The following is a 16,300-nucleotide window of genomic DNA, read 5'->3' as shown; positions in this document are numbered from 1 at the left end:
ATAAGGTCACTGCCTAAATTAGAGCCAGCAGACAGCCCAGAATGAGTGGGTAGCCACTAACATACAGAATGGCACAAAATGTACAGAGTAGCAGAATCAATTGTCTTATTTTTGTAGCCCAGTAGGAGGTGGAGAGTGTATTTCTTTCAGTGCCAGCCATGATATTCAGTTTAGCTTCTTATGCAAGAAAAACATGGATCAGGGAACATTGAGAGGAGCTATAAAAAGGATCAGAGGTCTGAGAAGAAAAGTTGAATGAGTTTTGAATGTTTGAGGAAGAGCTGAATGTTTTGTTCTGGAGAAGATTTATCAAAAAAATGCAAAAGATGGTGCAAGATGTCAGTGAACAAGGCATTCTGTGTCTTCACAGAGTATCAGAACAGAAGTATTGAGCTTCAATTATAGAAATGTAGGTTAGAGCATAAGGGAAAATCAGTGTTTTAATGGACAGTAAAGTCCTGGAATGAATTGTTTAGGAAAGTTGTGATGGGATCCCCATTATATGTAGTTTTTATAAGTAGTGCTAAACAAACATCTGTCAGGAGTGAGAAAGGTGTAGCTGATCCTGCCTCAGGGAAGGTGGATGGACTACTAACCTCTTAAGGTCACTTTCTGTCTTATTTACTTGTTTTTGCTGTTAATCATATGCTGCCCCCTTGCCATTCAGAAAGGAGTGATTACCACATTGTTTTCTTACAAAACCCTCTCTGGGGAATGCCTCTTGTTCAGTCTCCAGCATTTGTGGTCTTGTAACATCCTAGCGGAAGCCTTTCACTGTAACCATACAGGAGCTAGTTCTACACGCTGCTGAGCATACTTATTTCAGGCCAACACAGTGTGCTGGCATGTACTTAGCTTATAGATCCTTTGATATATATGTTCTGCTGATACACTTAGAGATGGGCATATGCTTTAGTTTAACAGGGTTGTTAAACTAAACAAAAGCGTTCACTTACAAGCTACAAAACACCTTTTGCAATGGGACATCACATCCTCCAGATACCTACTGGGGGAAACGAAGGATGCAGGTTACCGATTCCAAATCTCAATGCCTGCCCATGACTGTCCTTGGCTATAACCATGCCCATTGCTAACTAGCCTTGCTTTCTGCATTGCTCGGTTACAAAGTCCTATGCCTCATGGTGCAGAGAGTGACAGTGCCACAGTGCCAGAGCTGGGCCCAGAATTCAGTTGTGCTGCATCCAAAGCCACATTATCCAGACAAAAGCTACCTTCCAGTACCTGTGCCACATCACTGTGAAATTCAGGAGATAACTGAAAAGTGATATGAAATTTAATGATACTTAAATCATAGGGTTTTATATAAAGTTAATGAAGTTTCACAGACTTCAATATAGTCTAAAATGTTATTTTTAAAGTTTTTCTTCTGTGGGATGGTTAAAAGTAATTCAAACAGAAAAGTTACACTTTTCTATTGATTTCTACTGCATTTAAGAGTAAACTGATTAAAAAAACCAAATCAGGGCTAAAAGAATAATAGTACTGGGAAAAAACATAAAAAATATTTCTGTTAACCAAGAAGGATTTTCTAAGAGCATGAGGCTGTCAGGAGATGAAGACTAGCGTGTGGCTCACAGATTGCAGTTTTGCCAGTCACTCTGGTTCCTCACCAGGATTTTTCAGCATTATTGAGCCTGCCTTGGGTGCTTATGGGCTGACACTGCATGTGCCACACCATCTGGGTATGTACCCAGTAGATTACATTTGCCACATTTTTATGTAGCTGTTTTAGTACCATCTCTGCTGTCTCAGCTGTGAATCTCAGATGATTATTATCACCTCTTCAAATACATTCACCCTTTGGATAACATGGTTAGAAAAGGGCATTTTTAAATTATCAGTTACAGAGAGAATAAAAGAAAAAGGCAAGCAAAATGTAACATTAAAAGAGACATAGCCAAGCATCATCATCAGTATAAAAACAGGAAGAAGCTGAATGAATATATACCATAAGAAAAGTGTATTTTAAAGTAAGGGGTGTGTGTATGTGTGTGTGTATGCATGCAGGGAGGGAAGATGTCAGAAGAAGGACTGCTCCACCCAGCTGCTTTCACAAGCATATAGTGATTTGCAAAAATGCTGGTCCCAGGGACCCATCCAACTTGGGCCACTGGGAGAGTAACACAGATGCACAATAATTATGCCTAGATCAGAGAAAGCACTCAAAATGTAGAAATTCCCCCTGGAAAAACATCTCAAAATGACTTCTGCTAACTCTTCTGAACACCTGGAATAGGCTCAACAAGCTAGGGAACTAGAAAAAAATCCTCTGTGGTTTACTATGGCTCTTACATCACTCAAAATTAAAATTTTGAAGCAAGCAGCTAAAAGAAACCTTAGAAATTCATGGATAGCCTGTTGGGTGTTAGATTGCTTTGTGCCGGAGTTGACAGTTCAGATTACACAGGAAACACAGTGCTTCTATTCACAGACAGTACACACACTGAATATAATAACATTTCAAATGTTTTGAATTCTGCGTAGGATATACATTTTTTGTATTCTACATAATTTTGGAGACTTCTGCATAGGATATACACTTTTTGTATTCTACATAATTTTGGAGACTTTTTCCCTCCCATTTTTTGTGTTTTTCTCAGACCATTTTATAATAATGTCCAACTTCCAGAAAAAGAACTAAATGCCTGACAAATCTCGTAGTGCAATAACAACTAAAACCTATTTGGTCCTCTGACTAATGTGAATAGCCATATGTACATAAGCGATCTCACAATTTCAGTGGGATAACTCATGTAATCAAGGTAAGCATAAACTACCTTTCTGATTGATCATAACTTCACTTTGCGTGATACTCAAAAAACAGTGGGAGCACTGCTAGATGCAGAGAATGAAGGCCTACTCCATAAAAGTTTCACTTACAGTTAGTTTTGATGTAACAGAAGGTTTCAAATGATTTTGTCACTCAGAAAGGTCACCAAACGGACTGAAAACAAAAGATAAGTTAATGCACAAATAGGCTATTCAAAAAATATTCATTTTTTACATTGGCAATTTAGTTCGACATTTGCTCAAATACATGTTGCAAATATTTTTTTACCTTTTGTTTTTAGATAAATATTTGTTAAAACTATATAAAAACTACTTAATGCAGTGTTTCTATGCTCTGTAGTTCTTAGGTACCTGCTTTAGTGCAAAGCTTCTATGTCTTAGTTACATTTGAGGATTTAATGTTTATTATTCTTTATGTAGGGATGTGTTCTGATACATTTACTTTGGCTGACTTGCAAGTTTTAAACTTGCAGTTTAACAGCAAATTTCCCATGAAATAAATAGGACTTCATGAAAAGGAAAGTATGAAGGGTTGCAAATATGCATCTGGCATATTGAATCCAGAGATAGATCGCTTGCGTTCAATGTGCTTGTCCTAACAGCATTTCACTTCCTTAAAGCTAGTTTTGCAAGATATTATCTGAACTGTGCTAGTTTAAAGGGACCTTCGTAGCACCTCTGTTTCAGCAGCATGCTTACGTTGCAGCCACCTAGTGAGTTCATTTAAAGCCATAGCAAAAAACTCATGATTGCAAAATCTGTCTAGGAAGCAGGACAAGCACCCAGGCAATCAGACCATGTTGAGCTCTGTTCTATAGTGGCTACACAGCAACTTCTGAACGGTCATTTAAAGCTGGTTTGGATATGTCTATCTGATGCTGAGGTCACAGCAGGATGATGACACAGAATTAATCTGGTCTGAGGGGCAGGTTAGCTGTGTAGGTACACTGTACATCTGCAACACCAGGAACAGGAGGGAAGCTGCATCTGCCACTTCATTTAAAATTAAAGAGAGGCTATTCTGCCATTTAAGCAAGCTTGTGCCTGCATAATTATGAACTCTCTTTTTGGTTGTGCTAACCTGTCACTGAGTAGTAACATGTGATATGGCATTTTACATACTGGTAGCAACCGGATGGTACTGACTAGAGAATGTGGAGGGTCTTCTCAATCAATAGAAAAATATCCGAAAGGGACAAAATAGCTTGATTCTAAGACCAGAGTGCCCAGGAGAGACCGCGATGCAACTAGTTGCTCTGAAAAGGGGCAAAGCCCTGCCTTCGTACCCAGCTAGGTAAATGGTTTACACTTCTGGGACTTCATGTTTGTGTTCTGGTTTCTTCCGAACCTTGGAAGCAATGTAAGTGTCTTCACTGTAAATGAGTGTTCACTGGCTAGTATAGTTTCAGGGAAGTAGGGGAGATGAAGAGAGAGAAGTGGGCCAATGATCAAGAAAAAGTGCAGGGATCAAGGCTCTGCAACCAAATTGAGAATATACCAAGAAGCCAATGATCCTCCAGGTATGTTTGGGCATGGGTAGGGACCTGTCCAATCTTTACACCTCTTTCTTTACACTCTGTACTTACAGAGGAGAGGCTGCTCTTCTGGTTGTGCTGTGATTTCAAAGGTTAATAAACTGTTCAGAAAAATCAAGAGAAGACCTTAATGCTCTTCACCCCCTGTGTTGACAGGCTTGCCTTAAATGGGATGATTGGCACAGAAGTGCACAACAGTGCCACTATTTTGAGCAATACATCCATTTCAGTAGTAGAAACATGCCAGTAAGTAAACCTGACAGCATAAAGCATATGGGGGTCTTGTTTTATTTTGTTTGCTAATGTTATAGAATTTGATACTCTGGTATTTCATAGCAATAGCAAAGATCTACCACCAAATGAAAAGAAGAAATAAATCATGACTCAGAGTTTCTTGGTGTATTTGGTGTATAAAAAAGGTGAATGTCACTGACAGAGGGAAAGTAATTTTTTCTCTTCTGCTGCTAATTCCAAGACTTCTGTCTTTAAGAGTCATATTGGTATCAGGCAGAGAGCTTGATTTGCAGCCATATATTAGTGCAGAAATAGCCACCTCCGGTGGTCATTTAGTCCAAATTACATATTATGTGTGAGGTCGGTAAGTCCTCTTCACTTTGCTTACTTGAAAGCACCTCTTGGTCTACTTTTTATGCCTTCCCATTCGTAGCTTAAAGCCACATACGTACACCTTCACACTTTGCAAACACTGCAACATAGTTTTAAAAATAACATAAAATAGTAAGATTTCCAACAGAATGGTTCATTTGGTGTAAATCAGCAGAAGTTCACTGAATTCAATCTCACCGACTGCCAAGATCTTGGCTAACAAAAATGAATTCCTACCTGAACCACCACAGCAGTAAAGCCAGATTATTTCCTTTTGGAAAGCAGAAATCTTCCTTTCCAGTAGATCCATTATTAGGTACATGCCTCTTTCACTTCATGTATCATGTCCATGGAAGCCTTATGTATGGAAAGTCACAAAATTAAGCTATGTCCTATACATAACCGTTAAATGGAAAATAAAACAAATATATTTTTAATAGGTTCCACCAACAGTCCACTTTTAATATTTAAAAAGCACAGATGCATACCCATCACTGATTAAATGATGTTTTAGCATGAACTAGCCAAATGTAATATGTGTTTCTTCCTAGTAAAACCATAGCAGGCTTCAGAGCCGCACCATGACTGGGTGCAGTTTCAGCAGATCTCAAAAATTAAGGTGGGAATAGTCTAGTCAGTTCTTGGACTGTTCCTGAAGGACTTCACCTTTATATTCCCCTTTAATTTTCTCACAAGGGAGAGCAGTCTGACAAACTTTGGACAAAACCAAGTATACACTCCAGTTATGTTTAATTAAGGCTTGGAGCTGATAAAGATTGGAAAATGTCCATATTCACACATATGTAATGGAAAGAATTCATTCTTTCATGTTTGTTTTATGAAAAACATAACAAAAGCTTGGAATTTTATGTCTAGAAGTGTGACATTTTTATTTTCCGCTGATACTGAGTTGTTTTTGTGTAGACCCGTGGCTTATCTCTTCCAGTTATTTCAGTATTCCAGAGTTGGATTCCCCCACAGTGGAATCACAGTATCTCACCAGTGTTATTCTGCAAGGTGATTTGCTTTCTTCTATGGTGAATCCCTGTTCAGCAAACAACTGCTTAACTTCCTGTTAGATATCAGCATGATTCATTACAGTAATAAAGGAAAAGAGAAATGGGTGGAAGGAAGTAATAATACTAAACAAAAATACCAAATGCAAGTACTCAGACTGCACCTTGGCATTCAGGAATGGACATTTTTGTTACTGATGATGGAAACTGCTCAGTACTTCACAGCAGAGATGATAGCACATAACTTGGATGCTTGCAGAACTGAAATGGTAGATCCTGTTAACAGTGTGTATATATAGTCAGAAGAAAAAAAAACGGTATGAAGCAGAAGTATTTCAGCTTGATTTCTAAATCTGATAAGGTCTGGAGTTTTCAAAAGGAATCATTTAATTCTATATCAACACCATTTTTCATTAGATTTAGTAAGATAAGTTCAATTACCTCATGTGCTTCGCTATCTCCATTGCTGCAAAGACCAAAGTAGGAATAATCCAGCCTTTCACAATTTGCCTTGTGCTTTCTAGAACAGATGTTGCCTTCTCTGTAGCTTCTGACACAGGGCACAGATTGCTAAGACCTATCAGTTTACTCTGGTTTAGCAAATCAAATGCTTTTCGAAACCCAAATTACTTCGGAATCTGTGTTTCCTACACTTCAGATTTTATAACCTCCTATTTTAATTTTATGATTTTTATATATACAAGATGTGAATGCTTTCCACCATTTAACAAGAATGCCCCTAAAATAATGTGCGTATAGACAAAAAAGAAAGAGCTAGTTAAATAGGAGCTTGTTGTGCAAATTCAGAATGCCCGCTGTAAGAGAATATCTACGTGTCCAGTTCTGCAGAGTGATCTATATGATAGGAGACATACATACCTGTGAGGCATTTCTGTCTTCTGTGGGCCTTCTCCTGCTGTTAACATTTTCTTACAGACATCAATGTGGAGCAATGGCTCCTAAATACATACATGATCATCGAAGATTACTATCTCCTTGAGATTATCAGGACTTCATATCAGAAAGGCCTGCTTTCTGGATCAAGCCTTCACATTGGTCTGTTCTAAACATAACTGAAAAAATTAGAAATAAACCCATTACTTTTTTATTTTTAATAATTTTAAACATATCTTCTGGAGAAAACATTAACACTCACAGAATCACAGGATGGTTGAGGTTGGAAAGGACCTCTTGAGATCATCTAGTTCAACCCCCTTGCTCAAGCAGGTTGCACAGGATCGCATCCAGGCAGGTTTTGAATATCTCCAGAGGATAAGACTTGTTAGTTCTTGCAAATGAAACCAGTGGCTAACACATCCTGAAAAAAAACTCTATAAATTGGCCTCATATTTATGAGATAGTAGCCTGAAAATAACTGAATGTAAGTAAACTGGAGATGTAACATATTTCTAATATCCAGTCACGTAGCAAGTGCTGCCCGACAGAAGGATAGTTAAAAATTATTTTAGTGGACTAACCATGGATCAAATTAGCTATGGATTAATTTACAATCAGTCTGGAATATCATTTTGGGAATATTTCTCAGGGAACATCCTGCCAGAAATACTTCTCAGTCATAGATGCTCTTGCTTTCTCTTCCTCTGGCATGATGAGTAAAGGCCAGTGTCAAGCACTAATTAGCTAGTGAGTAAGAGAGTCAATTTTTGTCTGTAACCACTCCCATCTCTCCTATCTTGGTGTAAAATTACTTCAGCTCTCCTGCCTTAGGAGGTAAAAGTGAGTACTGCCTCCCAGTTACCCTTCATTTTAGGCTCAGGACAACTGATATTCCTATGAGTTTGCACACTAACTGAAGATGTGTGCAAACTACAGACTCCTTATAGAAGAAGGTGCTCTAATGAACCCAGTAACAGGGCTACAGTAATAGGGCTTTCACCATGTTCATTTTGGCTAATAGCATTCACAACTGGACTGCTTCTTCTGATACTCCGTGTAAGCTTTCTTTTTGGTAACAGATGCACCAGAAGATGAATGGAATAAAAGCAATGTTGGAAGGTACCACATAAACGTGTCATCTCCAAGGAGTTGAAAGCTTCAGCCCTGAGCCTACGCCCTTATCAGTGCCCATGCTTGCTGCTGCAGTGCAGGCTGTGGCCCAGGTCCTTGGCTCAGCAAGTAAGCCACAGCGCTGCCTGTGCTGCCATCTGGGACACTTCTCCTAGCTACGCAATTTCTGTCCTCCTTTCTCTGGAAGCCTCATCATTTTCTTCTGGTTTCACAGACGCAGTTTTGTGCCTCTCAGCTGGCAGGTAGGAAAGGGTGTGAATCCAAGGCTTTTTTACAATGTCCTCCATCACAGTCCCATACAAGGATGTAATGTGGATTCTTGTTCTCAGTCCTCCCTAGAATATTTATTTAGTCCAATCACTCCTCAAGCTCACCTATCCTACCACTTTCATTCTTGATCGTGCCATCAATCACACTATACGATCTAGATGGCTTTTTCTGATGGACTCCAAGAAATCTCTGCCTGTCATATAATGTGAATGCTTGTGTTGCTATCAGTAGCCCACAAGTCCAAAGACTTGGTTTGGAGCTCCAGTAGAGATCAGTGCACCACAGGGCAGAACTGAGCAGGCTTATTTGATTTCCATTTCAATAACACATGCACTGAACAATGATTTCTTAAAGCCTGCTGCGGAAAACAAAATTGAAAGCATAAACATATGCAGATGGAATTCAGAGCTGGGGAAGCTTCTGCCAAGTTCTGCAACTTATGCATGCTCAAAATATTTACTTAGGAATTCTTAATTAAATAAACCATTCAGTAGTGGTGTACTGTTTCAGATGTGTCACAATGTCACCACAAAGTATGTCAGTGGTTCCTTTTAACAAAGATTCCATTATAGAGCTTTTTATCAGACATTCTGGGGTAAGTTTTCAGAAGAGTGCACAGAGATTTAAGCAGTGCAGCTCCTCTTCTGCTAATGGGATTCGTGTGGCTAAATCCCTTCATTCTACCCTGAAAATGAAGCCCTACCCAACAGCAACTTAAGGTGAATATCGAGTAACACAGCTAGGGGTGACATCATGGTAACCCTAAGCATGCTTATTCAAAGCACTTACAGTAAAGCTGTCTCGGCAGCTTGGGGGGAAATGTGTACTGCACTGCTTTGCAGCCAGGAATACAAATTAGCAAGGCTGCTGGAGAAGGTGTAGCTCCTAATGCTGCTCATGGGCCATAATAAAACGTTATTTGTGCAAGCAGTAAAAGCAAATTGAGACTACTTTTTAGGGCAGATGTTTTTTAAAATCAACTGGATTAAGTGCTTTGCCTGTATGAAATGAGTGGATAGTTTAACATCTCTTTTCTCTTTCTCCTTTTGTTAAATAATTGTCTAACCCCAATTTTAAGGTCTTTGGAGAAATCTCAGTGCACTCTTGTATCTGTACTGGAGTTTGGGGGGGAGAAGACTGGTCAGTTACTACCATTTATCTATAAAAACTTACTTCTATTTGATCATTTTGTCAAAATTCACTCCTAAAAGATTCACTTTCATATAGTGCATATGGTGGTACAACTATCCATCACAGAGATTTATTTTATATCTATATATTTACCACTTGTGTAAGCGCTTCCAAAACATACTGTTTAAGTGACTACCTCATCTGAAGTTGCAAGAGCAGAATAATATTTGAAATCAATGAAATGATTGATTTGAAATCAGTTAGGCAAACATATACGTTTGTAAACGTAAAATAAGGACTCAAAAAAGCTATTTATGAATGAGAAGTATGCTTCTCTTCAGACAAGCAATACTGCATTAAATTTTGTTATTAAAATTTACATGATTTTTAGGCCTCAGTGTTTATTTTTTAAAGAATTTTCAGATATTTCACTTTTATGAATTGCTTAGAGTATACAATTACTCACATTATTGTGATCTTTCAATTTTTCCAAATAATTTTGTAAAAAGGAAAGCTAGAGCTGTGTAGCTCCCAGACAGAACACACAACCATAATGAGTAATACAATCTGAAGGAGAATTTTCACTTTTTGCAACAGTAGTCATCTGCCTTTGCACACTAAAAAAACAAGCACTATTTCAGATAATTAGCTGCAACCTTGTCTCCCACATCCACAAATTTTTGATTATATCCAGACTATGACTGCAGATATAGGTATTTTTTCAAAGAATGATAAACTTGAGAGTTCAGAATTGCGATGCGGAAGCCATGCCTTCCAAAATATCACTGCTTGCATTCGGTTTGTTGTAAGTTTGAACTGTGAGGTCCTATTCAAACCGAGATTCAGATCTTCAGAGGTTTTTTTTATTTAAATTTAACTGATTATAACTATAGCTCAGTTTCAGTGATGGCATTTCCCTTGGATTAATGATTGATGATTAAGAGAGGTAAAGACTCTTCATAAGGCGGCCACTACCATTAGTTACTTTGGAAGTGCAGCATGGTCCTACTAATACTATTTAACTGGTAACTCACGTGGATGACCCAGTATACAATTCCAAAATGTGCTCAGGCTATTGCAGTGCGGTCTGGTCACAATTACAGTAAACTGCACCAGAAATCTTAACAAAACACTGAACTCAGGATTTCCTTGTGATAAGAATCACGGGAATTTGCACCACAAGGAAAGATTAGATGGGAGAAGATGCCAAAATGTGGCGTGCGGATCTGTCTTTTGATAGTTATAAAGCAAAGCATTCTCCATCTAGTAACAAATGTAGTCTTCAACCTGCCAAGGGCCAGGAGCACAGCACAACCCTTCAGAATGTGTGACAGAGGCAAAAACTGAGGGACGCCGCAAGAAATAGCAGAGAGGAAACTTGAAATGCTGCTGGGTGCATTTCTTTAATATAAATAAAGTTTTTCCAAAACCTCAGTTTCATGATTCAGCATTTCTATTGGCACCAAAATTATAGTAACAATTTAAAAATAGGCTAAACAAATCTGAGGGAATATGATGGTAAGTTCAGACCAAAGAGGAGGAAGTCCCTGGAATAGTAGTAGTAATAAATAGTAGTAATAAAAAACCTGAGACCTTCCCTCCCCAACCTCCAGTAATTAAAGGTTAATGCTTTTAATAGGAAATACCTTAAAGCACTTTGCAAACAAGCGGTAATTATGATATCCTCACAGTATCTTCTGAGGCAGATATGATCACACTTAATTTATGGATGAATAAACCGATCCACAAAATACTTAGACCAGGGCCTGCTGGAAAAACATCGGGAGACAAAAGAATACAATCTTTAACCCAATTATTAGACAGTAATAGTAGTAGCAGTAGTGCATGGAAGAAGCAACCAAACTAAAAATTACATACAGGGTAGCTATGGTAGCCAACTCTTCCTGTTTTCCTTTGTTTTGTAAGTCATGAGTGTTTGCTGTCTAACTTGAGATATAGTTAGCAGGAACTGCTGGGGCTCAGCAGGTTTTAGGAAAAAGATGTCTAAAAGCTATCTCAAACCAGTCGTTAAAGATGAGAAACAATCAAGAGCTGCAGTCCTGTTACAGGCTAATGACAGACAGCCACCAAAGATGGCCTCAGCAAGTCACCCAGAGGATCAGACTTGGGTACCACTTCTTGTGTACATCCACAGAACACTGACTCACATGAACATTTGCATAAGTCTATTCCTGAGGACCCAACCCCAGACTCCTTCAGATTTAGAATTTTTAGACAGGTTGGTGACTGAAGCAGTACACTGCAAGGGATCCTCTGCTGCAAGGCTGGAGCTGGAGAGGTCACACAGGTTGACTCATAAAATTGCAGCAGGCCTGGGAACTTGCTCCATGCCAGAGATGCAGTCAAAGCCACTGAGAAGGCATTGGTTAGAGAAGGGACACAGCCTGGAGAGCTGCTCTGTATGCTGAGTTGATGACGTAACCTGGGGTTTTGCTGCCAGGAAGCCCTGGCTGCTCTGAAAGATGACTAAAAATTCATCCTCTTTCTTAGCTGATCCACTTCCTGTGTTTATGTAGAAACATCCTGACAGACATAATATATGATGTGTATTCCTTTCAGACTCCCTCCATGAGAATAACTGTTGACTAAATTGTAATTACAGAGTCCCATGTCATCCTCGCTTCTTCAGGTTACATTTGCATTTATTGACTGCATTTGTTGCACTTATTGACTGTGCTGGTAACTAAATGTACAAGGGCTGCTCCTGCATCAGATTGCAAGGGTAAAACTGATGGCAAGGAGGAGGAGGGCACAGTACTAGGAAGAGAAGTTTTATTCCTAGTGGTGGAGACAGGCAAGCCTAAAGAACACAGCTGGACATTCAAGTCCTGGGATGAATTTGCAGAGCTAGTAGTTAAAAACTTACTTTTCCTTGAAAGCCTGGTGAATTTGCTTGGAAATCATTAGGACAAATAAACGCGGGACTTAATAATGTCGTTTATAGAGGAGCATTTCACTTCTGGAGCACAACTGCATTTGTGAGCTGCCCTCTCTACTGCCTCCCTGTAAACTGAATCCCCACTGTGAACTCCTCTACAGTCTGTTTGTGATCCATTATGTACAGTGTGTAACTGCAATACTAATGTATTTGGCTGAAAATTCAAACTATAATGTTTTCTTAGTCACTGAGAGAGGCATCCAGTTACTGCTCTTTATATTAAAAGGTGTAATGCTGTAGGATATTATGTGCCTGGATATACTCATACTCTGTACAAAACATCTTTCCCTCAGCATCACTTGAAAAACGAAAAAGAAGCAGACTTGGGCACTAGCATGATTCAAAAAAGGATTCTGGCATTTTAGGGTGGCCAGAGAAAGAAAACAATATTCATACTTTTCAGTATTAAGAAGAGCCTGATGTTTTAAAAATAGAATGTTGATATTTTTTCCTATGATTTTCAATACACTTTGAAGCCAGAAGTTACTACTTAATGCATCATTGTACAGGTCACAGAATCTGATTACACCAAATTCATAATTTTTTTTGAACATTATCATATCTCTTGGAAAGTCTCAATCTAAAGACATCATCATTAGAGTATTTTATACTGTAATTTAAGCAGAGGTGGGCCAGAAACAAAAATCTTAGCTCAAAACCTGCAGTAGTCTTGGTGACTCATTGGTTCCTGTTTCTATTCCAACTTTGTTCCTCAATACCCAGAGGAACATGAATTAAAGCTAGAGGTCCAAGCATTCGTATTCCAACCACTGTGAGTGGTCAGAGCTGCAACTACGTTTTGTTCTTATTTTTGTTTAATAGGAAGTGCCACAGGGCATGCGTGCTCTATGTTTGCAATACCTTGTCTCTATATCTATAAAACCCCAAACCATAAATAAAAAAATGCAATTGGCAAAATTTTCATAGATTGTTAACTTTGGAAAGGATGCACAAACACCTATTAAAAGCAGAGTGAATCATCATGGAATTTCCACTCCACAGTAAAACTGATATTTCATTTTGACAGGGGAAGAGTTCTTCATTTCATCCTTTTTGCTCTGATTTTAAGTTTATTGAAACGGCAAAATGAAACACTCTGATTTTGCTGAAATGCAACATTCATGTAATTTTTCAGTTACCTTTGAGATGAGTTTGATAAATTCTCATAAAAATGCTTCAAATTTGTTCAGTCAGCATTCTCCAAAAAGAGCATTTCCACTGGGATACTTTGAACACTAACATTGGTGGCTTAAGTGTACATTCAAGATGGAGTGAAAGGTAATGGGGAATTTGCTTTTTATCCTTTATTACTCTATACCTATGGCAACTTCCGTTACTGGGAAACTTGACTTAAACCTAAAGTGCCGCAGCACAAGCTGAGAAAGCATCTTTACTCTCATATTATAGAGAGAGTCAATAACAGCATTGACTGGGAAAATATAACTACCCATACATTTCAATATCCACTCTGGGACAAGCTAAAGAGGGGAGCAGGTTTGAGAGCTATTGCACTGCAGCTAACAAGGATCAGGCAAGGATCATAAATAGCATCCCCAGGCATCATTATGGAGCAGGATACCTCAAGGCCACAGCACAAGGCCTGTTTTGCTAATGCAGCTAGCTCTACTCTTGCTAGCTTGCTCAGAGGCAATTCAAGCATCCCTGCGTGCTATTGAATAGATGTGGTCTGAGGCATTACTGAATGTGTAACTATGTTGTCTTATTTTTCCAAAATACTATTACTTAAAATGTTGCCTGTAAAGCTGTTGAAAAGTGAGCTGAAAAATGAAAAAATGCACTAAACTGAAAACACATTGCAGGTGCAAGTTATATGCAAGCTTTATAATTTCTGAAAATATACTTGAAGAATGAGAAATACAAATGTTTCTGATCTGGATGGCACATATTAAGGATCACCTGTATGTATGCCATGATATTTGCCAGGTCTGAAAGTACTGTTATGTTAGTGAACTTCCATTAATTGCTTAGTACTCTGAACGTAATAATGGGCAAGAGGATTGGTAGAGTCAAGTCATTCTCTAAATTGTGTTCAGTGGTTTCAAATGAAGGATGGATGAACCGGCTACAATAATTAAAATGGTGAGCCTGAACCTAAGCAAGCCATTCAAAGCAGATCTGAGCTTCAGACATTTGCAGACTTCAGTTATGAATATCCATTATTTTCTGCTTTTAAATATTGCTTGCTTTCCACATCTCTTTAGTTCATGGCTGTGTGTAGGACTGGAAGCCAAAGGGCCAAAATTCCATGAGGGAGCCTGTTCATGTGGTATTTCTGGCACAAACCAAACTAGGAATTACTGCAAGATTTCCAAACCCATTTGCCAGACCAGAGAGGTTGGGATAAGTCTGTATAATTATAGGAACCAAACTTCCAGCCGTTCCCTGTTAGTCCAGTGCCTTGCCTGCCACACAGCAGCGTGCAGCCAATGCGGTTAATGGTCTCAATTCAATTCTAATGTGTCTTTCTGCTTTTCTTCAGAGCTTTGTCATCTGTGGTGGCTTTAGGAGCTAATATAATCTGCAACAAAATCCCAGGCTTGGCCCCTCGACAACGAGCGATCTGCCAGAGCCGCCCTGATGCCATCATTGTGATCGGAGAAGGGGCACAAATGGGAATCAATGAATGTCAGTACCAGTTCCGGTATGGGAGGTGGAACTGCTCTGCACTGGGGGAGAAAACAGTCTTTGGACAAGAGCTTCGAGTAGGTAAGGGAGTCTCTAAACATGCTAAAATGTTGCATGGGGGCTGTTTGTCTTTTAGCGTTTTCACTGTGGCCCTGCAAATGTTTACATCCCTCAGGTGCTTGCTTACCGGAGTTAAACAGTGATGCTCCCAGAACAACAGTGGTCTTCATTTTCTCTTTTCACTCACTGAATAATATTTTTCAAGAGACAAGAAATCTTTATTGCTTTCCAGGTTAAGTCTTCCATATCTGTGTGATTTAACACCTAGTAACAACCCAGATGCCTACACAGGCACCTAAGGACATAGCCATCACACTATCCTATTGTCATGACAAGCAAGTGCATGTTGTGGTTGGTCAAAATGGAAATAAGATCAGCTCCAAAAAAGCTCCACAGACCTCCAAAAGGTTAAGCAAGGTTAAGCAGTAGGAAAGTCCCAATCAACTGACAGAAATATAGTGCACATGACATTGGCCTTGGAGTAAAAAGCAGTAATATATTTCCATTGTAGCATTACCATCATATTGTAAAGAAAATATTACAAATAATTTGAGGTGGGAAACATAGTCAAAGAATATAATACAGGATCTTAGTTTGACAAACTTGTAGCTGGCAGAAGTTAAATGGTCACTTTCCACTTACCTTATGTCCTATATTATTTCATAGGAAAGATTACGCAAAAAAACTTCCAGTACAGAGAATATTATTTTCCTCATCATCTTGCTCAGTATTCTGACCTCATTCCCTGCCTTCCCTCCCTTCCCTAAAGGCTGCCCACTCACCCTCACCCACCTCTAACACTGTTGTTCAGTGTTAGAAAATCATTTTGTGCTATGTGGCTCTCATAAGGGTACTCATAGTGATACAATTCATTTTTCTCTGTGGAGCTGCAATATGTTCATATTGCATCAGATTCTTCTTTGGGTGATTCTTTCTTGAATTCAGTGGTTCAGGTGAGTGTTCTGACTGCAACATGGCTGAATGTGGTCAGATGTAAGATCTCTAAAAATGCGTGAAAAAAATGGCATAATGTGTCATCCCATTTGTGCAAAGAGGCGATGTCTTACACGGTGGTTTAGCTGTTACTGGAGATCAAGGCTGTGATTTTTTTCTAACACAGCTGTGAAGTGAACATCAAAAGCTGAGATATGCTTAAGATAAAGACTGAACTGAGTATTTTTTCAAAGAAAATGCAAGTCTGAGAGTCTGATTGCAGCTGGGGCATTTTAAGGACCTAG

At 38.9% G+C, this 16,300-nt stretch overlaps 1 protein-coding gene across 2 annotated transcripts in view; it reads left to right on the top strand.

Annotated features, from left to right (window-relative positions):
• Positions 1–16,300, top strand: part of WNT7B (Wnt family member 7B) — a 94,000-nt gene that overhangs the window by 40,749 nt on the left and 36,951 nt on the right. For both annotated transcript variants that reach the window (XM_062570835.1, XM_062570829.1), the window contains exon 2: positions 14,857–15,083. In XM_062570835.1, the coding sequence (XP_062426819.1) occupies positions 14,857–15,083 (227 nt within the window). The remainder of the gene's footprint in view (positions 1–14,856; positions 15,084–16,300) is intronic.

This window comes from Rhea pennata, chromosome 1 (assembly GCF_028389875.1).
Source record: "Rhea pennata isolate bPtePen1 chromosome 1, bPtePen1.pri, whole genome shotgun sequence".
Lineage (NCBI taxonomy): Eukaryota > Metazoa > Chordata > Aves > Rheiformes > Rheidae > Rhea > Rhea pennata.
This window is presented reverse-complemented; position numbering and strand designations above follow the sequence as displayed.